Below are 23,634 nucleotides of genomic sequence, written 5' to 3' on the forward strand. Positions count from 1 at the left end.
TGCAGACGACTGGCGCCGACTGAGGGAGGAGGCTACAGATTCTCCAGGATGTTGGAGTCAGCAGCGCGAGGCGGCGAGGGCACGACTCGAGGCCGGAGTGGTCCATCATCTTGGGAGTGGTGGGCCACAGGACATATTTGGAGGACTTTGTAAGTTTCTCTTTTGTTTTGCTTGTTTGTTTTTTTGAAATATTCTTTGTACTGACAATCATGTTTCTAACAGTTAGCATTTTTTTTTCTTTGCAGCACTCCATTACAAATCGCGATCCGCAAGGCCTTGAGACTCGATATGCAGAGAGGCACAGTCTCAATGCATTGATCGACCGATTGTATAGACGCGGTGGCCCTGTAAGTCACTCATCTTTCTTGTCCGTAGTTACCGTGAGATATTTGAATGCATTATTGTATGGTGGATTGATGTGTTGTTTCTTTTTCTGCAGAATCCGTTCAATGCTCCTTTGCAGCGGGATGAGCTTTCGGGGGACGAGGATTTGTAGCTCGCCCTTGGATCCTTGGAGCTCACACACCTTTATTTTTTAGTCGCCTGATCTATGTAGACATTTTCTATGTATTAGTGATATCCTGTCATGATTGTACCAATCGCTTTTTATGAGATCATGTATTTATTTCATATATCAGTTTTATGATTTCAGTATACATTCTTTTTGTTTGCAAGCGCTTTGTATACAATTTTTTTATCCCTGTTACCTTCGCTATTAGCGTCGCAAATTTGCTGCTCGCGTCGCTATTGCCGTTGCTATGCACGTCGCAAATTTACTGGTTGCGTCGCTATTAGCGACGTTTCTATGGCATCGTCAATAACGACGCTTTTTGCGACGACGGGGGCAAATTTTGTTGTTTGTATTTTCGTCGCTTTAAACGTCGGTATAAGATCTATATCTTGTAGTGATTACCGGCCGTAAGTAACGTATTTCCAAATTGATGAATGTTTGCTTTGATTCTTGCATGATGTATGTTAGGCCCCATACTATGCTACACGAGAATAGGTCTTCAAAAATGATAAATTTCATTTCACGTATTCGAAAGGTGGAGTTTGCAAAGTGCATCTAGATGCTATGCGACAAATCCATACGTAGCATGAACGACATACAAGGTTCCAAGGTGTTGTCGACTCTCCTTTTTTGAAAAATAATAGTTAAGTATTTTACCACACTAAAAGTACTTTGAGCTTGCACGCTTGACAGATCACATGGTAAGTAATCTATTCTGCAAGTAATTCAATCTCGAAACTCTAATGTGTAGTTAACACAAAAAACGATCATAAGGATTAGAATTAAAATGCCTTAAGACCCGTCCAATAGGGACTATGTTTATCAATTCTATTTGGGGTTGGGTTAGATGCAACAACAACTCTAGGGCAAGCGAAGAGCTCGAGGATTAGGGAAACCCTAAGTCAAAGGAAATACCGATGCTTTTGTACTTGTTGGGAAGAAGGCTAGATTATCGATCAATGTAAGTAACTAATAGAACTTATGTCTTGTACATTGTTTGAAACCTTAACATAAGCCTTAGTCGAAAGAAGGGTGCGTTAAGTAAATTTTACATAGAGCCGCTCCTAGTCCCAAGGGGGAGAGCAAATACGTGATGGAAAGATTGTCGCGTCTATTCTTGCAATGTTTGAAAAAGGATACCATTGTTTTTGTGATTAATCGAATAACGTCCTAAATGCTTTTGCATTAAACCAATTATGGGATGTGATTTGGATGATTATTCCAAGTGCTTGTGTCTAATGGTAAATGCATGGCAGGGGTCAGTGATGTCAATTTGCTATGGGAAAATAAAGGAATGTTTTTCCTAGAAGATGACATTAGGCTGATTGCCTTGATTGTGCTTGATTCTTAATTGGATTAATTAAGGATATTTTGTGTGGGTGGACCATCTCCAAGGTCACGTCGTGTTTCAAACTGAGAGGGCACTGCTCAATTCACGGGTGGAAGGTCGAGTGGTGAAAAGGCCAACCACGAAAGTTGTGTCTCACTCTTGGGTCACTTGGGGTTAGTGGAGCTCTGGACACCCCTTGCCTAGTCCGAAACGGAGTTGTAGATTGTCATGAACCCAACGTCTAACGCATTGGAATATCATATTCTAGATACTGGATGGAAATTATGGTGCCATGTGAATTGGACTTACTTCTATTGGACAGAAGGGAATATATAATTTCTCTTATATGGGCAGGAGACAAACATTAACACGAAGATAAGTTAAGAAATTTGTTTGATGAACTTATTTGTCAAAGGATTGCTTGCTATGTATTTGTGTTTATGCCATAAATTACGCGAACGAACCGTGTTCCCTAAATGGCCTAATTAAGGAAGCTGAATTTGAATGCCACACATAAATGTAATATGATCTAATTTGAAAACTAAAGTTATCAAGGGAAGTGGGTGGATGGAACTCCCGATGGGTCCGGTGGTCCCAGAGAACTGGGAGGCTTCTCACATGGTTTTACCATCATTCGACCTTAGGCATTGCTAGGTTAGAACCTGATTCATGCCGTTTTAGGGGACCGGAATGGAACTATGCCCTACGGGCAAAGAGTTTGAGCAGTGCATCCCTCTCATTCCCCATTCTCTTTGAACCAAGTGCAGCATGGGTATCTCTGCGTAAAGTAGGGTGTCCAGGACCCGACACTAGAATGTTGACAAGAGATCTTGACCATTAGGAACCTAGATTTTAGGTCGATCCTAGTGGGTTCAGCCGCGAACGTTTTGTTGCGAGGCGAACTCGGGAAACCCTAGGTGACAAACCCTGTAACATTTCCATGGGAGTGCTGGCTGGCATCGCTTAAATTCGTCTCTCGATGGACCACTAAAAATGTGCTTGGACAGCAGATAGGTAGGCACATTACATTGATATGAGGAGATCTCCTTGTTGAGCTTGTCTTCATGATTCCAACATTTAGATCCATTTTGAATTTTAAAGTCTGAATCAAAAGTTATGGCCATTTGAAGTTCTATCTCAAGTATGCAACAAGACCGCATAGTTGAGCACATGTTTTATATTTTGGACCCTTTTTTTTAAAGAACATGTCTTAATTTTCCTTTCCCCCACAAACCCATAAACTTTTATAGGCCTTAAAACTTCTTGGCAAGAACTATACAAAGAAATCTTGGGGTTGATTATAAGACATACATGTGTATTGATGATTGATTGTGTTGTACCTAAAAGGGTCATGCCACAACTCTTTTGTAACATTTTAATTAAGGAAGACAGGTATATATATATAAAAAGTGTAGTAAAGTCCCATTGACCCCATTCATTCTATGGATAGGTGGACCTGATTAGTCAAGTTGCCTTCCAGATTATTGTTTGGAATGAAGACTAACTAACTATAACCACTTGCATAATAAGAACCCAAATTAGCATGATCATAGGGAATGGAGTGTGACTATGCTATAAGGAGGGTTTGGCACAATGCTCTCCCTTGTTTTACACTCTCTTTGAACCAATGTGGTGTTGGTTACTCTTGTTCTTGAGATGATGTCAACTTCCAAAGTGGTCTCTTTAGGAGGAGGTCTTAGATGGCTATTTCAGGATGAATTTAAAAGTTAGGGACCTCTAGGCTCAATCGTTTGGGAGGAGACCTTGACATTTCACAATAAACTAGTTTTGGAGACGCTCGATCTACTAAGTCCGTATGTCATATAGGGTCTAAACAATGGTGCTCATGGAGGGTGCTAGAGCTACTACTAAAGACTATCTCCTCTAGCCTAGCTAAGGGCAAGTTCCTTACAAGCAACTAGAGAGAGAGAGAGAGAGAGAGAGAGAGAGAGAGAGAGAGAGAGAGAGAGAGAGAGAGAGAGAGAGAGAGAGAGAGAGAGAGAGAGAGAGAGAGAGAGAGAGAGAGAGAGAGAGAGAGAGAGAGAGAGAGAGAGAGAGAGAGAGAGAGAGAGAGAGAGAGAGAGAAGGGGGGAGATTGACAATAGGGACTTTTGGCATTCCTAAGGTGTTGGCTACCATGGGTAAGTTTATGGTATAGTTTTATTCATGAGAGAGAAAATGCAAAGTTTAGCAAGCGGCTTACACTAATATAGTATGCTAATCTTACCATTTCACTTCCAAATTAGACAAAAATTTGACATTCTTAACTTTAAAAAGAAAAAACATAGGTCTGGGCCTAATTTTACATTTGACATGTTGGGTCTTACTCTCAGTGATATATTATAATAAACAATGCTAACAATGACATGCTTTGGGCATATAATTATATATTGGTGATTAACTTGACTTATCACAAGACCAATAAAGTTTATGGTTAATGTAGGATCAATATGCCACAAATGGAAAGGCAAGATGGAGGACAAATGACATGATCCTTCATTGCAAGTCCAAATTTTCCCTCTCCATACTTGATGAAACAAGTCCATCCATTGTACTAACGTTCAAGTTTTGTATTATCATGGTATTCATTATGACACATGGCATATTAATAGGTCTTGCACACCTTCATTTGTATGTCAACTCCGATAGCAAATATATAGAATTTCATGTAGGTGCTCATGCACATAAGACGAAATAGGGAGTGTGCAAGCATGGCCAAAACAATGAACAATGAGTAGAGGGCCCAATAACCATGCAATGCCTTGGCAAACCGATAGGCTAGTACATTAAAATGATTTACTTCACACTATTCCTTCAAGTGTGAGTTAGTATGGCATTCACTAGCTGCAATTCACATTTGCCTTTTAAATTACAATTACCTACCATGTAGTGCTCTTTAGAAACGGTAAGTGTGATACCACATATGTTAATACCTCTAGCCCTTAGAATCCTATTAGAGGTCTATTTTACAAAAAGTAAAACAAACAAGGTGAGAGACTTCACCAACTTCATGAGGTGCTCACATGAGACCCTTGTTTAAACACATTTATCAAACCTCCATAACATTAATCATGCCAAAGAATATGACATAGAGTACATGAAGGCTTTCACCCAACTACCTTCAAAAATTCAAAACCTCGAGCCTTTATATAAACTCGAGATGTGATTGTGCTCTTTAAAGTGAAAGCTTCACAATGAATAGATGTTTCAACCATTTTACAATGGAATACTTAAGTAGGAAACACCAAGCATGAGTTTACATTAAAGAAAAATACTTTAGTGACGTATCCCAAAACTTGACAACTCTTTCTTTAAGTTCTTTGTTGTTAACATATCTGATGCATATCTTAGCAACTTGGCAAAAGCAATAGTTATAGAGTTATTGCTTTTTCTTGCTAGTGTAACACCAAAGGAAAGGATACATTTGGTTAATGTTTGTAGCGTATTTACTAACATTTTGTAAAAGGAGGGTGATCCAAGTGATGAAAAATATATTGAAACTCTCTATTCATCATGTATACAAAATTAGAGGCAAGCATTTTTGTTTTATGATTATCACTGGATATGTATATCAATGGCAATTCTTGAAAAGATTACTCAAGTTTAGTAATACATTTCCCAACTATGCTAATCATCCAAGATCTTGGATTGCCCTCATGATGATTGGGTTTCCCTTTGCCTTGTAAGCCACAAACTTGATTAAGAAAGAGAATGCCATGTTTTATGCATCTATGCATTGACTTTTTGCATTCCAAAATCTTAGTCAAGTTACATGTGAATGAAGTTGAGTGTGGACAATGGCCTTATATCTACATTCCATTCTACCGCACTAACTTCTTGACATGTTATTTTATCATGAATGGTCATTCATTCTTTTTAATAGAGTGACCTTATTGACATTGCACCTTTCTTCTAAATTAATCTAGATGAGAATAATTTCCTAAGAAGTTGAGAGGTCTAACTATGATAATGGCATGTTGCACCTTCCTTGCATAACTACCCATTTTGTGACCTTTTAGATCTACACCTCCTGTTGTGATTTCCACAAAATTGGTAACCTTTAATAAAATGAGGGGGGTTTAAGATCTCAATCAAGGGTGATCCGAGCAATCATTATACTCACGAGTCATATCCATTTCATGAACTTGATTTCAAGAATTTTCTTATTAAATTCACTTGAAATTTTTTGAAGAAGCATTGTCCATGTCCCCTTCCCTTTAATAGGTTAAAACCTTGTGCACATGTGGTGCAATAAAGGATTGTGATCTTGTCCAAACTCATGACATACAAATGAGGATTGCGTTTACTCAAGTACCTTTCATAAGCTAAGGGGCTATATTTAAAGCTCATTCAAAAGCTTATAGGTGAGGTATTTTGACATCATAACATACAACATAAATGTAACACCAAAATTTAGTGTCCAAAAAGACCTTGGAACTTTAAAATTCAAAGAAGCAGAACCTCAAGAAAGTAGGTAGATTCTCTCAAGGGACCTACTATGAAGTCGGAGGTTCTATAATTGTGGGTCACTGAGAATGTTTCCCATGGGGACAATTGGTAAGAAGTACTCGAGAGAGTCAATGGGGTTGTAATGGTGTTGTTGATTGTGGGTTGGGTTTCATGGGTATGTGAAAACCAGGCATTGGTAATAAGTATTCTGGAGCCAATAGGGTTGTAGCTATGTTGTGTGAGTGTGGGTTGAGTTTCATGGGTATGTGAGCTTTCAAACCTTGGGATGGGCTTCTTCGAGAGCACAAATATCTAGAAGTGTCAAAGAAGCACTTGAGAGATGGAGGGAGGTTGAGAGCGTAGAGTAAGAGATGCAGGAACGATGGGTTAGGGGAAAGGCATGGTGGGCTCCTTGTCCCAAGGACATCTACATGCTCTCCTCGAGCCCAACCAAGAGTCCATTGCACCTTGCCCCCACTGCCGATTAAATATTCTCTCCCTATCATCAGCCTCCCTTTTAGACTATCTACAGACTACAGTTCAATGTGAATGATGATGCCCCTCCTGTGTCTGGATTCAGGTCCCCCAAATGAACACTTTTCCAAGAGAAGAAGACCCCTTTTGTTAAAATATATTTTTCCACTTATTCTATTAATAATAACCCAAGAAGCATCAGCAATGATAATATATTAAATACTTATAATTGTTCCTCTGCATTCGCGCGCGCTCTCTCTCTCTCTCTCTCTTACTCTCTCTGTGTCTGTCTATTCCATAGCCATGAAAGCTTTCCTCCAGGCTATAATCATCAGATTCACCACAGATCGAGCTTCCACCTCCGTCAATTATTGCCACCCTGTATCCTCTCGGCCTTGAACCCCATCATTGGGTCATACTCCTCTTCGTCTTCTTTACCCCCAATTTTTATTTAGAATAGAATTTCTGGTGTAGCTATGCTCTCTGGACAGGAGGAAGAGGATGAAGCAGGGGCATTGCTTGCAAGGAAGCACAGGAATCCATCTGGATTTTCTCTGGGATGCTTCTTTGTCTGCTGAAGCACAGCAGGTAATCAAAATAGTCCGTCCAAAGTTTTCTACTTCTTCTATTCTCTCAAATTTAAATGAAACAAACAGGGGTGTTTGTTGGAAACCCTTATAAACCTTTGATCTGTGAGATGATTTTGCTTGCCGTCTCTTTCTTTTCTGCCAGCGTGTGATTGCTTAAGAATTCGTTTTCAAATCCTAGAGTTGCAAAAATGGGAAGAGGATAGCATTGGTGTAAACTGAAGGGATAGCATGGAGAGACTAGTTATCCCTCATTTGGATTTGCAATAAGCACAGTACTGAAAGAAAGAACAAGGGCCAAATTGGGGTTTTGACAGGGTGCAATCAAATCATTATCTTCCACCAAGTACCTATCCTCATTGAATGTTTTTGTAAAGCTGATCATCATCTTCCTTGCAACACCACTTGTAACACGAGGTTCACTTGTTTCTGATCTTTATAGCCCTTCGTTAATTTAAGAGAGGTTGCCTTCAAGCATCTGTTAGGTTTAAAGCAGTCGTTTCATTTCGAAATCAACCCGTTCGGTTGAGTCCAAATCAATCCCTTTGGCCGACTCAACCGAGATTTCCTTGCAACACCATTAGTTCCAAAGATTGTGAAAACTTTAAATGTGCTCACTCATCATCGATTTTTGATATCTTAAGTTCATGTTCGACTTTCCATATGCTATGACCAAGATTTTTATGGGCTCTGTCTAGTGGTCTCATTCAAGATGACTATGAGCAAGGTAGTGCTAATGTGATGGCTGTACTTTTGGGCCAAGCTGATGCTTTGTGGGAAATAGAGAAGGTTGTTGAGTTTGGGTGTTCAAAGATGGCCTTTGATATTTTTACTGCTCACATGTTTCAACGGTTTAGAAGCTCACATTGAGTGGATGATATTTCCGACCTTATCATATTCTATCGTCCCATAGATTGCCCAGTTTCAGACTGTTGCACTACTTTGAAAGAGAAACAAATTACTCAGATTCGGCTGACTCACACACTTAGGTATTCGTAGTGTGCAAGCCTGAGCTTTGCACAATTTATTTGCTCTACATGTGCTGTTGGATATGGGTCAATTTAAGATTTAAAGCTTTTCCAGGCATGATGTTTGCACTTCAGCTTTTATCTATGGCCTGACTCTTGGTAAAGACTCAAGAGTTTGGGCCTTTGTGAACCACAACATATTCATGCAACCCATAGTTATTCCTAATATGCAAGCCGGAGCTTCACTTAATTATTTTACTCTACTTCTGGTGTTTGCTGAAGAGCCCTTTCAGATTTTAGCTTTGCCAGGCACGAAGTTTGCACTTTACTTGAATCTTTATTTCAAATCAAATATATTAAGTGCTTATGTCAAGTGAGAGAATACCAGCTGCTCAGAAAGAAGTTAAGGTCAGTTTTCGTATACGTGCAGCCTAGAATCTTACATGTGGCTTACATCTTGGGCTTAATATTTTTTTTAACATTTATGTAGATGTGTGCTTGACATGTGTGCCTGAGAGAGAGGGGAGTGGGATCTTTGAGGAGCTCTGCGTCTTGTGCAACTTTGATCCAAGATCAAACTTATCAGGATGTAATTTTCTTTCAATTAATGCAGATGGACTTGCAGCTCTGATTTGGGGTATTCTGGGTGGTCATTGAGGTCTAATCCGGGAAGCTGGAGTTGCAGGGATTGAGACCAAGATCAAACAAAAAGATGGGCGAAGCCCATGATGAAGAGGCATCGACAATACTGATCAAACATTCAGAAGCAAGATTCTCAGTGGATTGTTTAGCAGCTAGATTTCCTCAGTGCATTGTCTGGACTCCCTTGCCTATAGTATCATGGCTGGCTCCATTTTTTGGACATGTGGGCATATGCCGTGAGGATGGCACAATTTTGGATTTTGCTGGTTCATATTTTGTAAATGTTGACAACTTTGCATTCGGTGCCACAGCAAGATATGTTCATCTCGACGTACATCAGGTATTTATTCAAAAGATGGTTTGCAATGGTCTTTTCATGAAGTTTATACGACTCACCATCATAATTTACAAAAGTTGTTTCATAAATGGGTGCCATTGACCTTTGTGGTTGCTGCATTTTTGCTGCTTGATGTCTAGGAGTGCTCCTGGGCTGCTGGTGACTGCCTGGTCACTTCTTCCTACTCTGCAATTTTTGCTCGTTCTGGTTGCGAAACTTACCTGCTGCATTTTTTGCTTCTTTACTCCTACAGTACTGTAAGGCTGAGCTGATCTTTAATTTGCTCTTGCTCTGCAAGGCAGACTTTCTTCTTCTGGTTAAGACAGCTGCATTTTGTGGCTATTACTTACTTGTGGCTGTTATATGGGTCAGGGTGGTGCTACAGATCATGTTTGAAAAATTGTGGCTTGCTTTCCCTTTTGATGCTGATTTGTGTGATTCAGTTTATGTGCTACTGTTCACAGCTTGAAAGTGTGGAGATCCATTTTTTAGGGAACAATGGTGTTTTTGCAATTAGGGGCACAACAAAACAAGCTAATGTGCGTCATTCTTTAGCTGCAAGATATTTGGGTGTTACATGCTTCATTTAAGAACTTTTGATCTTGCATGAACACTATAGTCCACACTTCTTTCCCTTGTTCATGCTTATGCCTTTCTTGCGCTTGGGATCTTGTCGATGATTCACTAGAAAAAGAAGTTCACACTTTGGTGAGAAGAAAAGACCCGATGTAGACAGTATTGATTTTTAAAATAAGGATTGAGAGTTGCTTTAAATAGTTGGAAACTCTTAAAATGAATTTCAAAATAAAGAAATTTTAAAATAATCACAAAGTTGTCCATTTCATTAATGTTGCTTTATGACCATTAGAACAATTGCCTAGGGTCATTTCAATGTCCATAACTTTGACCGATTTGTTAAGCTAAAAAATGCATTATGTATTGATTAATTGTTTATTATTAGACCCAAAATATGCTTATTACTAGAAGACTCATTCAATGATTGGTTCCCCTGTGAGCCAAACACTAATCTCAGAGGATTTGCTCATCTATAAATAGATGGGCTGCCCCCCATTCAGCCCATTGTTGGCACCATGCTCTTTGTTGTCCACACCCCTTCTTGGCGGATATCTCAATTCAAGCTGTTGTCCATCAGCCAAGCACCTTCATCCAACTCTCCATCTATTGTTGACCATTCTATGTCATTGTTTTGTTGCAGGTGGTAGTTAGGAATCATCTTTCTTTGAAGTTAGAATTGCTTCCTCATAGTTGCAGATGTCTTTGTCCCAATCATCTAGAATAGAGGAGGGCATTTAGGGATGTAAGATAGGTTTGTAAAGAAATAGTGGAGAACCAAAGATAAACAAGTATATGACAAAACACTGTAATAGAAGAACATAGAGATGAAGAGTTTCTTAGAGACAATGAACAACGAAGGTGAATGAATAATAGAGAGATGAGCTAGATAGTGTATTGTACTTTGTACGGATATTGAAATCAAGCAAGTAGCTTGGAATGTGATTAGTAGCTGCAAACACAGGTTTGTGTTTTTGCAACTGAACATGCCAGTGGCAGCTTGGAACAGTGGTTAGCAGGTTGAGAATGATCAAGAGGATGAAGGCGATTGCTGTAGAGCAAACATAGTTGTTAGATAGTTCTTGGAAGGATGTTGTTAGCTAACGCAAACATTGATTGGGAAAGTGCTGGTTGCAGCAAATGCAAGTCTTTGGGGGACTTAAATATTGATGGCAATGGTCGATTGATAGTGTAGACAGGCTGGAAGCTGCAGCTAGCTTCAAGCGCAAGGTCTTGATGCTAGGTGTTGTAGAAGGCTTGGTTACCACTATGAACTAGGGTATCCGCTAGGGAGGGGTGTAGATAGTAGTGGAGGGCCTATGAGTGAATGAGATAGGCTGAGTGGGAGAGCAGCCTCCTATTTATAAATGTGGACAGCCTCCTATTTATAGATGTGGACCCCTCCCAAATTTGGCTTACAAGACACAAACACACTTTTGGAAAGTTTGGTAATTTATAGAAAGTTTGGCAATAAGCATTTTTGGGGCTGTATTAAAAAGCTGATTAGTTTCTAATGCTTTTTTAAGCTCAACAATATTTTGAAATGATGTACCACTTGGGGCTTTATTAAAGAGCTGATTAGTTTTTAATGTCTTTTAAGCTCAACAATATTCTGAAATGATGTACCTCTTGGGGCTTTATTAAAGAGCTGATTAGTTTGTAATGCATTTTTTTAGCCCAACATGTTCTTGAAACGATGCACCACAAGTGTTTCTACACAAACCAAGCTTTCATGACCACCTCAAGTTCCTTAAGCTTGTCATTAGTAGAGCAACATGGGGCAGCCATTTCAAATGAGGTGTAGAGAAGATGAAAGATGGGAAGAGGTGGGAGAGAGAGAGGTACTTGCAGAGACAACTCAATACAACAGTGCGAGCAACATAATTAAAACACAGAGAGAGGAACAGAAGTGAAGAGAGTGTAATGACAAAATCACAACACTTGACATGGGTGATCCCTCTTTTGAGAATGCACAGATCAGGCTGAAAATGTATACGTAGCTGAAAATGTGGATTTCTAGAGAGCAGGTTTGTGGGAAAAAAAGTCGAAAATGATTGCAAAACAGCAAACTTGTTAGAGTTGTATCAGCAAAATGTCAGCTGTCCCGACAAAATTGACAGTAGTTTGTTGAAAACAAAGGTTGCATAACCAAAGCTCATAGGACAGCAGCAAAACGCAGGCAAGACAACAGCCACCTGGTGGCTGCAAGTTGCCATTTGCAGTTTGGAGTATTGATTGGGCTTGCCCAGATGTAGACAATAGCAAACACAAGTTGTGACAACAATCAAAGTGCTATCAAACCTGAAATAGTCAAACACTCAAGCAACACCAAAACCAAGAGGAACAGGCTGTGCTACCAGGTTAGAAAAATGTGGAGCAATGGAAACAAAGAGACACTGCTGATATAGAAGCCATGAACACAAGGAACAAAAAAGATCATCGCAAGAACACAAGAACTTAGAGAGAATAGAATGGGAAAATGGAATCCCTATACCAAGGCTCAAGAACAGTACAATGGTATGGGCAATGAATCCCTCTCTCCATGTTGAAATAGTCATGTTATAGGATGTGTATTTGAGAGATGATTGAATTAGTGAGCAATTGAGGAGGGAGCCTCGACAATACATAGGCAGAAAATAATGCCCATAATTGACCTCTTGGCCATCCTAAAAATAGGCGTTGAAATCAGGTTGATCAGCTTAAAAAGGCTTTGGCATAAGATTTGAATTGCACATAAATGTAGACTTTGTCACCTATGAGACCTTTCATTGCTACATTTTGTTGTCCGTTAGGAGTAAAGTGTTGAAGAAGAGCCAAGCTTGTCTTTGCCCAAATGCTAATTGTATGGGTTTGAAGATATGACTTCCACGAAAGAGTTGAATTGTGAGTCAAACTCTCCTAAATAATAAATTTTTTGAAGCCCTTCACTTGCCATATGGAGGCAAGGGTACTATTTGGTACTATTTGTCTCCTTGACCCTAAGTATAGATAAGCTTGCCATGTCCCTTGCCATTGGAATTTGGAATGATGACTCGCTTAGCCATCACTGCTTGCTCCTTGATGAGAGAGATCTAGAGACTCATTGTACCTATAAGGTGTCCCCTTGTAATAGACACTTTAGTTGTGAGACTCTTGTGCAATTGAGAGGTAGAGGAGAGAGTGAGAGGATAAAATAGAGTGAAACATGTGAAGAAAGTGAAAACTCCCACTCGGTTTCTTGATGCATGCTAGGAAGGGGGGAAGCTCCTAGATCATATTAGCATCCCTCTCAACACTTGGTGGCCTTGAGCCAGCATTGATGATTGTGCCTTCTGTGCGAACATTGTCCATTGTGTTTGGAACTATCTTTAGGTATACTATTCTTTCTTGAAAATTGTTGATATTGAAGTTGCCTAACTTTCAATTTTGAAGAATTCATCTGGCTTTAGAGAAGAGCGAGCTTGTGCCGTAGCTTTGTTTCTTCCATGCACACCACATGTGCCTCCATACGCTACCCTATGAGTAACATGAGCTCTTCATGTAAAGAAAGCTTCCATAGTTAGAGAAAGAAAATTCTTGTAACCTATTGTAGAGAAGCAACAAAATATCAGGAATCCTTAGATCCACTTATGCCTTGTATGTCTTTGAGAGTTGGCTTTGATACCAATTGTAACAAGAGTCGAGACAGTAGGTGTTGTGTAGAAAATACGCTAACACAGAAACACAAATAACACTATATGGCAAAGCATAGACTGATAGAATAACACATCTAAGGTTAGGGTAACTGAGAGACAATGAACACAGAGAATGAATGAAATGATATGACTATTGAATATACAATGCTCATGCAGCAAATACACTATGTAGTGAATGAATATTGTACCTCGAAACCTATATCTCAAGGATCAAGGTAGGGGTAATGAGCTTGAGAGTATGTTATACTCCAAACGGATCCCAAATTGTAGCAAGGCAGCCTACGGATGTTGAACACCAACAAATGCAGCCAAGGAAGGTTGGATCTAATACAGACAATAGTGTAGGAGAGAGAAAGACTAAAACGTAGGTGAGGAGAGAGAAGACAGCAGCAACGGGCTGAGGAGGGAGAAAATCTGCAAGGTAGTAGTTGAGGCTCGTAAACGCAGCAGTATGCTGATGTGGTAGGTTGTACGATAGCTGATGCCTCAAATGAGAGAGTGATGAGGGATGGTTAGACCCAAGACCTTCGTAAAGCAAGCATACTATCCCTACCATTATTGGTTGTCAGTGAAGAAGGAAAATGGCTAAGGTGTGGGTGATACAAATATAGCAAATATGTGAAGTAAGTAAGAGAAGCAAAGCAAGCAAGCAAGCTAGGGAGAAGTGCCTTGGAGATTGCCATGTGCAATGCTACGAATATGGTGGATCCAAAGTCGACCACTGCAAAGGACCGAAAAGGGATAAATGTGCATGGATGCATGTTTGCATGAATAGAATGCCAATGCATGGGATAATGCAAAGGGAGATGCAAGATGTTATACTCACGCAAAATACAATGCAACGGTGTCACTTAGACAGTGTCCTCGGAGGAAAATTGCTCACTTGCTCAATTGCCCTTTTACAATCATGTCATCTTGACACTGCAGATGAAGCTACAAATGTCCATAATAAGTATAGTATAAAAGAATAAATGAATGAATGAAGGTCTAAAAACTGTAAGCATTATCACTGTCACTATCAAGAGATGTAGCCGTCCCCTTCAAACTAGAAGGAAAAGCAGCCTCTCCTTATCAATTTGAAGAAGTAGGAGAGGGTGTACCCAAGTCAATCCTTGGTAAAAGGTACTGAAGAATCGGTCGGATGACCGCTTTGGTTAAAATGCTTGTAAAATTGTTTGATGAAGGCTTAAACTCTAGGTGGATAGTGCCTGGCTCAACCTACTCTCTGGAAAAGTGGAAGTGGACTCCCACATGCCGCATTTGTGGTGTGATGATTGGATTGTCCACAAGGGCAATGGCACTTTGGTTGTCGTAGTAGACAATGACCGGAGAATCACAAGATATGTGAAGCGCCGCCAGTAAGCTCCTTAAGTAGATGGTCTCGGTGGTGTCATCAAAGAGAGTCCTATATACTCAGCCTCGGCCATGGAAGTTACCACCATCTCTTGCTTACAGTTGGACCAATAAATGGGAGCCGTATCCAAGGTGAAGAGTAGCCGCTATGGAAATGTTGGGTGTCAAGATCTCGTGCCCAATCAGAATGTGTACCCTTGCAAACATAAATGAGAATCATAAGTGAGGCCATAAAAATAAGTACACCGTAAATAATGCAAGACACGAAGATATATAATCCAATGTGACATCCTAGGTGCTATAAAATTATTGAGTAAGCTAAGTCTGGCCTAGTATGAATTAACCAAAGAAGTTTTAATGCAACAGACCTATAGTTTTTTATTATATCATCATATGTGTATGTGTATGTAGGACGCCAAAAGACTCTAAAGTGGAATATCATAGGCGAAGAGCCAAAGAATGTCTCATACAAGGTCTTCTGCAGAAGAGCCGTAGTTGAGCACCGGTTGAGGATGTACACTGCAATATTAGCAACCTCAATCCAAAGGTGCTTAGGCAGCTCTGCTTAGAATACTATAGAGCGTATCATTTTCATGATTGTTTGGTTTCTACACTCTACGACACCATTCTGAGAGTGAAAGTTGGTAGAGATGAGCTGGTGAGAGATGCCATGTTGTAGAAACTTAGAAAATCGTGGGAGATGAACTCACTATCGCTATTACTCATGCAACCAACCGGATGACCCGTCTGGTTATGAACTGGTAGCACCCAAGTAGAGAAATATGTGAAAGTATCGGACTTATGCTCGAGGAAGTATATCCATTGTATCTCAAATGATCATTCACTATAAAAAAGAAGTACAATGCACCATTCAAGGCGGCAGTGGATGTTGGTCCACAAAGATTAATGTAAATCAATCTCAAAGGCACCTCAACTCTATGTATAGACTGCTGAGGGAATGGGGTACGGTGCTGCTTCCCGAGCTGATATACTTTATAGATATCTCAAGCTAGCTTCACGCGAGAAAGGCCCTCAAAGTGCTTGCCCCAATCGACAAAGCTGTTGAAGAGATAACAAGTTTACCTCAAGCTGAGTGACAGTATATACCCCAAGATTTAGACCCTTGTCAGTGTCAAAATTGACGCAACCTTGAGCTTGAATCTTAACCGAGAAGTTGTTTCCTACTCAGATCTCTTTTGTTGCAAGGGCTTGGGTACAGAAGATGTGCTCTATAGAAGTCATGTGATGTTTAGCTTTACTGTCCACAATCCAAACAGGTGCTGATATGCTCGACAGTGACGAATGGCCAACTCACAAAAGTGGATGAGGCTTGTATTGGATGTCTTTACGGAGACGATGTGGGTCTTTGCAAACCAATCAAACAAGCCTCTGGAGTTGAGAACATTGTCGATTGAAATGGTTGACCAGTGGCAGTGTGGGTCTGACCTTTCCACTAACCCTTACCATCACCTTGTCTCCCTTGATGGGGGTTGCTAGATTGAGGGGCATGGGTTTGTGACTTGGGTTTTGGTGCTATGCCTCTTGCCTTTCATCGATCCTCATCGTCAAAATGGTCGGTCTTTTGACAATGTTGACAATACCTATTTTTCTTAGGTATATTCTATCACTCGAGTTTGAGTTGAGATTGGGAGTTTCCTTGTGATTCTCCTACTGGATTTTGTTTTTGATTTGAAGTTTGATTTTAATTACCTTTCCCTTATTACCTCTTTTGAGAATGAGCAACAAGAGTTCCCTTTGAGGGATTATTTATATGAAATTGATCGAACAACCGTGCATAACGCAATAGATAACACTCAAATTTATAGAATGTGGGTAAATTGGGCAAAGAAACCACTTGTTGCATAAAATTGAAGTATTTATGCTGTAGCTTGTTAAGAAACAATGTGACTTGATCATCAGAAGACTCAAGAGTCTTTGCAATGGAGAAATCGCCAAGGAGATGTCGATACTCAATCAACTTGACTTTAAGTCATCTTGGTCAGTGATTTTGATATTTTGAAGCTCACGGTGAAGATTTATTTGACGGGTTCTATCCCGAGCCGCATGGCGGTTAGTTAAGTGTGCCCATCGCTCTGATGTTAAGTCAAAATGCTAAAGTTGAAAATGAATTTCAGGCAATAAGCTTTGCATTAGCTCGATAATAGTGGAAGTATTTCTAACCTTCTATGAGAAGACGATGTCGTATGGAACATGTGCGGGATCAGGTTGGGGTTCCAATCCACTCACAAGATCACACAGATTTTGTGAGTCAAGGACATGTCTTATCAAGTTCGACCAAGTTTTAAAGTTTGACTGGTTAAAACAAGTCTTGCCATTGAATGCATGCTTGGTGGAAGATGAGGTGGAAACATGAGGTGTCGGAAATGGGAGGTAAGATGGATGTGGAGGATAAGATAGTGGTGGTGGTAGTGGTGGAGGTGTCTGATAAGGGGGAGAGGGAAGAGGTGGGTAAGCAGAAATAGACTGTGAGCGTCCAATGAGTGCCAATTGATGCGGAGGCATTGAAACATGAGTGTTTTCATAAGGTGCCGGTGGAGATGGAGGCACTGGGACATGTAAGCCCTGTCCAAATGTCGGCTGGGACACAACATTATGACCAGAGTGTCCACTAGGTAATGCCATGGAGTCGAATTCTGGCACCAATTGATCCACACTCAGTAGAGACTAGGGGAAATACCTAGGCTGCAATGGTCTCGAAGGTGTATGAGGAAAAGGCGGAACACAACTAGCTGAGGAAGAGAGGAGATTCTAACGGTTGTGTCTAAGTTTAATGACCCCCATGGTGTGGTAAATGAAAACTCATGTAATCCTACATGGGAGGCAACATGAGGTGCACTTTATGGAGGTTGAAAGGATGTGCTAGGGAAATAAGAGGGTGGGATGTGAGGGAGATTGGCTAAAATAAGCCTAAAATAAGCATGTTTTGGGATTGTTTAAGTGGCTAAGTGCATTTCTTAGCACAACACCCCCTCTTAGGCCCAAAATAGGGCTAGAAAAGTAGGCCAGTCTAAATTTTAATTTACCCCAAGGCGTCCCATCTCAAAGCAGCCAAGGCATTGGACAAAGGGTGCACATCGGCTGCCCAGTTGGCCTACCAAGACTATAGAGGCGATGGTTATCTTACCAAAGGAGCCTAAGTGATCACCCCAGAGAGGCCAGGGCATCGGACCAAGGGTGCTCGGCGGCTGTCCAAGGGCCTATCAAGTCTTACAAAGGCGGATGGAAACAACAATGGACTTGTTTGTTTGTTTGTTTGTATTTTTTTTGGTGGTTGTTTGAAAAATGTGTTGAAAATACATAAGTAATATAGGGGCAGTGATGACTGATTAAGTGACAGATAGGAAAAGATAAAGAGAGTTTTAAAACCAAGTCATTCACAAAACTAGCAAGCCAATCCCTCACATTGACTAGGATAAGTGCCTAAGGATGATAAAAGTGTGTGTGTGCACCAATCATGTGGTGAATATGGGGAGAGGCAAAAAAGATGATAGTGGGCTTAGCAAGACAAGCAAAGTAAGCAAGGGTAGCCATGTGTTATGCCATGAATATGGTGGATCCTAGAGTTGACCACTTCAAAAGACCGAAGAGGGATAAATGCGTATAGATGCATGTTTACATGAACAAAATGCCAATGCATGGGGTAATGCAAAGGGAGATGCAAGATGTCATGCTCATGCAATATGCTATGCAACGGTGTCACTTGGACAGTGTCCTTGCAAGGGAATTGTTCACTTGTCCATGTGCCCTTTTACAATCAGGTCATCCTGACAGTGCGGATGAAGTTACAAATGTCCATAATACAATACAAAAGAATAAATGAATGTAATATCTAAAAACTGTAAGCATCATTACTGTCACGATTAAGAATAGAAGCTGTCCCCTCTCAATCTGGAAGGGAAAGCAAGAGGGAAGCATCCTCTTCCCGTCAAGCTAAAGAAGTAGGGGAGGGTGTACCCAAGCCGATCTTGGGTAGTAGGTACTGAAGAACCGGCCGTTTGACTGCTTTGGTAAAAATGTCTCTAAAATTATTTGATGAAGGTACAAACTCTAGGCGAGTAGTGCCTAGGTCAACTTGCTCTCGGGAAAAGTGAAAGTGGACTCCCACGTGCCGTGTCTGTGATGCGATGATCGGATTGCTTGCAAGGGCAATGGCACTTTGGTTGTCGTAGTAGACAACTGTGGGAGAGAGACAAGGAAAATGAAGTGCCGTTAGTAAACTCCTCATATAGATGGCCTCGGTGGTGCCATCGAAGAGAGCTCGGTACTCAACCTCGGCCGAGGAAGCCACCACTGTCTCCTGCTTACGGCTGGACCAAGAAATGGGAGCAGTGTCCAAGGTAAAGAGGTAGTTGCCATGGGAATGTCGGGTGTAAGGTTCTCGTGTCCAATTAGAATCAGTGTGCCCTTGCAAAAATAGACTAGAACCATATGTCAAGCCATAAGAATAAGTACACCGTAAATAACGCAATACACGAAGATATGCAATCCAATGTGACATCCTAGGTGCTGTGAAATATTGACGCCCTATTGTGCACATTGTGGTGGAATCATCACTCTTGAACTCTTGGCTTGTAGGTTGATGTGTTTGTAGATTGGGATGGTGTGAGTTGGTGGTATGGGACACCATCTCTTTGGACGTGCATGTTACCTGATGCGCCGCTAGCTCCTAGATTGGGTAGCGAGCCTGTTTGGTTCTATAGTTGTGAGTGAGTTTGATGTCCATTACTCGAATGTTCATGCCACATGGATAAAGCTTGTGTCATGTCTCATGTGCAGGTTGGATCCTAGGTGTATGTTTCACTAGGTCCTTATGTGCGCAATTCAATAGAAAGTTAAGAGAATCCAAAGGCGGAAATGATCCTCAACTCACTAGTAGTAGGAAGATGTACAAGATATGGCTTTGAAAGCCTAAGCCGTGTGCTATAGAGCATACTCTTGCACGTTATGTTTGCAAAGCATGTCCTTGCACAATCCAAGATAGCCTGGATTGATCAATCATGGTCGATATTCACTTGATCTTGCGCAGCCATGAACCCTTCGCTCATGCCTTCTCACACTTGCAAGCTTGATGATGACTCACGAAGACCTCGATCACTCCAAATCACGTCTTACTGAGGAGAAGAAAAGGAATTGGTGTTGATGACGCTGATTTCTCAACTAAGTAGCTCAAAAAAAGCTCAAGATTCTTGAAATAAATTATACATTAGGCAAACTTCAAAAATAGTTACAAAGTCTGACAAATCATTAAATCCTAGTTTTTGATCATTAAAATGACCATCTAGGGCCAAATTAAATGTCCATAACGTTGACCAATTATGCATCTATGGGTGTAGGAACATTTCAACAAGGTTCCGACTCTCTATATTGCCAACAAGTGTTTTTTTTACTGAAAAGAAATGCTATCATGTTACAGGTGCAGTTTGCACCACAATAGGGGGGGCAAGGAGTCTCATTTTGTGCCACACTTGGACTCTAGGGCCTCTGGTAGTCTCAACCACACCAAGGTCCGATATGGTGTGGGTGGTTAACCCTTACCAGCAGTCCTTCCTGCATGTTTTTGGACCTAGGCTCTTGGGGGTGAGCCCCTATTGGTTGGGGAGGTGAGCTCGTGCCCATCCATGCATGTTTCTATATCTATTCTTGTATGACTTGTTTCATGTCATGTGTGCAGGTTAGATCTATGTGGGCTTTCCATGGTCTGCATCATCAAAGTGAATTAGTTAAACTTACGGGTTTTGTCATGCTGAAACCTAGAACTCTAATAAAGCGTTAGGATACAAACCCGCCTGGTCAGGGCTCCAAGATTCAAATCCACCTTGGTAAAGCATATTGCATTCAAAGAAAATAGCACGAATCAATCTGATGATTCAGCCTTGGCTGTTGTAGATGATGGAATGCTGAGACCACCACAAATTGAGCCATGTTGAAAACACTTAATGCATGAAAAGATGCAGGAACAATGCATGAGCACTGTTGTACATAAATTGGATGTTCAAGCTCCTGCTTAAGTTAGTGTGATAAGCTTTATCCTCTCTGACTTACACGTCTCATGGCCACAAATTGTCATGCCAATGCACGTACACTCCATTCGGGAACCATGAATCATTCCTAAGAGAGATTTTGGATAGGAAGATTTCATTCATGGGTGAGGTCTCTGGTTCAAGTACAACATAACTGTATTCTTTGTTCAGAGGCCAGCAAAACTTTGCAATTTTGTTTGGGCATAGCAGTGCTCTAAGTCAGAACTAGGATGTTCTACTGAGCTTGTTTGGGCATAGCTGTTTTACTTGTGCGCAGAATTATTTTCCTTTTCTGGATTTTTTAATATCCATGCTTGGTTATTTTATATTTTACATGTATAAATCTTGCACCAAATATTTTAGCGGTCATTCTCTGAAGCTGTATGTTGAAAATCGCTTTCCTATTTGTGTTAGTTTGGATACTAACCACTTTTTGCTGAACACACGTCTGAGGTTAAATTGTGGTGAAATTTGTGTCTTAAACTTCATGCACTTGTTCTGTAAAATGTAGAGTTTGGTTTGAATTTGTAGAGAGATTGCTATGCTTATGGAACATCCAACTTGAACAGTTGTAACATGTAACCTGGTGATATTACAGTGCTGTTTCCCTCCTCATTTGTCTGGTCACACATGCAAATCAGGATATGAACATGCTCAGCTGGGCACAGCATTGTCCTGGGATGATGGAATTCGAAGCACAATGCACCATTTTCAGCACAAAGCATACAACCTGTTCACATGTAATTGCCATTCATTTGTTGCCAATTTCCTGAACAGAGCTGCATATCAAGGTCACCTCAATTGGGACGTTCTTAAGGTTGTCTTTGTTGTGTTCACCAAGGGTCAGTGGATTAGCAAATGGGCTTTGGCAAGGTCTTTTGGTCCATTTGCAGTAGTCATGTGTCTCGGCCTATTCATGGCAGGCTGGCCTTTTTTGGTAGGCTGGACAATATTTAACTTTCTGTTGAATGGATGGTATGTTTTTGCAACATACATGAAAAGGGGACTGATTGATTGCTGATTTGGCTGGATGAACTTTTCCCCAGTTGCCAACTGGTGGTGCATAAATGATGATACAAATAATATATAGGGATAGGTGCTTCATCACCTTAGCAACTAACAGTGAACTACTGGTAACTCAAGTGTGTTCACAGAGCTGAGGAGATAAACTGCAGGACCTGAACTTTGGAACTGTTCACTGGTGGAAGCATTTTACACCTTCAAGCCATGGACAGCTGCCATATTTCTTACCCAATTCAGTACTTTTTTCTTCAAAAATGTAAAACTTTGTAATGATTAGCAACTGTTGGGCTGAAGGAGGAAAATTTTGGATGCATCTACTTTTTTTCAAGTGTATCACAAATGTGTGCGTGTGGCCAGCCTTCTGTTTGAAATCTTCACCTAAATTTTCAAGTATAAAAAAGGCGGGGTGGGGGCCCGGGGGGGGGGTGTGTGTGTTTGTGTGGTGTGGTGCACATAGCACTCACTCTCGGAGAAGATCTAGTGTTGCTCGCTTGTGTCATCTCTACTGTTAGTGGCCAGTGTGTCCAAGTTCTTAAGCATAGAAGTTGGTGTCAATGGAAATGAGCAGGGAGGTTGGCCTTATTTGGCTCTCCTTTGTTTAGGTAGCTCGATGTGTTTTGAAGGTCCAGTTGGAAGAGGCAAGGTAATCGTGGATGAATCACAGTTCCACAAGGGTGCAGAAGCCTGACCAAAACAGTAAGTGAAATCTCTCAATCTTTTTTGTATGTGGAATACTGTGTATGAATCCTAAAATGTAAAATATGGTATTTGATTTGACAAAAGCAAATGTAAGATATTTCTACGTTGTGGTACCAAGTAAAATGATTGTGATTTCTTGGAAAAGTCAAAAGTTTTGTCAAAGTCAATGAGGTTTTACTCTCTTACATGAAGGGGATGGTAAGCTAGATATCAGCACAAAAGAAATTTAGGGATGGCATTCCTTTATCTTGATGTTTACTCTTTTAGAAAGCTTCTGGATGACATCATAGTGTTTGAGGTTATGCCTAGGTAGCGTTACAGAGTTGTGCATGTGTGTGTGAGTGATGGTTTTCATGCTCTGTGTGTGTGTGTGTGTGTGTGTGTGTGAGAGAGAGAGAGAGAGAGAGAGAGAGAGAGAGAGAGAGAGAGAGAGAATGGGGGGCCTTCTCCTATGTGAAATGATCTATTGTAAATAAGAGGTAGGCATTGGAACTCCAATAGGGTGTTTGGGGGGGGGGGAGTATGGGTATATTGTGAGGTTGTGAATGAGGGGTAAGCATGGGGTGTTTTGGGGGGGCGGGGGTTGTATATTGTGAGGTTGTGAATGAGGGGTAAGCATGGGGTGGGGCGATTGTATTGTCCATCATATTGACACCAATGTTTGTGAGGATAGCATGTGAAAGTGCTTGAAAAGGGGTATTTAGCTAGGCCATTGAGTATGGCTAATCCATGTGTGTTGGGGGGGGGGGCGTTATACTTTGAGGTTGTGAATGAGGGGTAAGCGTGGGGTGGGGCGACTGTATAGTCCATCATTTGACACCAATGTATGTGAGGATAGCACGTGAAAGTGCTTGAAAAAGGGGTATTTGGCTAGGCCATTGAGTATGGCTAATCCATGTGTGTATCCATCTCGATGAGATATCTTTGATACTTTGTGCGTTCCCCCACATTGTGTGAGGCACACTCCATTCCC

At 40.9% G+C, this 23,634-nt stretch overlaps 1 protein-coding gene across 3 annotated transcripts; it reads left to right on the forward strand.

The window, feature by feature from the left end:
• Window positions 1–6,992: 6,992 nt before the first annotated feature.
• Window positions 6,993–22,295, forward strand: LOC148022091 (protein REVERSION-TO-ETHYLENE SENSITIVITY1-like). Of its 3 annotated transcripts, XM_087697709.1 has the most exons (4): window positions 6,993–7,352; window positions 8,810–8,908; window positions 9,005–9,301; window positions 21,538–22,295. In XM_087697709.1, the coding sequence occupies exons 3-4, from the start codon at window positions 9,032–9,034 to the stop codon at window positions 21,958–21,960; spliced, it is 693 nt and encodes a 230-aa protein (XP_087553835.1). In that variant the 5' UTR covers window positions 6,993–7,352; window positions 8,810–8,908; window positions 9,005–9,031; the 3' UTR covers window positions 21,961–22,295. The 3 variants fall into 3 exon arrangements, with proteins under 3 accessions (XP_087553835.1, XP_087553833.1, XP_087553834.1); XM_087697707.1 differs by lacking the exon at window positions 8,810–8,908; XM_087697708.1 differs by lacking the exon at window positions 8,810–8,908 and having other exon boundaries at window positions 6,995–7,352; window positions 8,933–9,301; window positions 21,538–22,294.
• Window positions 22,296–23,634: the final 1,339 nt, after the last annotated feature.

This window comes from Lygodium microphyllum, chromosome 17, assembly GCF_053477565.2.
Source record: "Lygodium microphyllum isolate KBCC chromosome 17, Lygodium_microphyllum_v1.1.10, whole genome shotgun sequence".
NCBI lineage: Eukaryota > Viridiplantae > Streptophyta > Polypodiopsida > Schizaeales > Lygodiaceae > Lygodium > Lygodium microphyllum.

What these genes read in the sequence shown, in the direction of transcription:
- LOC148022091 (XM_087697707.1), top strand. Translation starts at nt 7,266, where the DNA reads ATGAAGCAGGGGCATTGCTTGCAAGGAAGCACAGGAATCCATCTGGAT. An exon ending in TGTCTGCTGAAGCACAGCAG is followed by an intron (nt 7,353 to 9,004) that starts GTAATCAAAATA and finishes CTGGAGTTGCAG; the next exon opens with GGATTGAGACCAAGATCAAA. An exon ending in TTCATCTCGACGTACATCAG is followed by an intron (nt 9,302 to 21,537) that starts GTATTTATTCAA and finishes GTGATATTACAG; the next exon opens with TGCTGTTTCCCTCCTCATTT.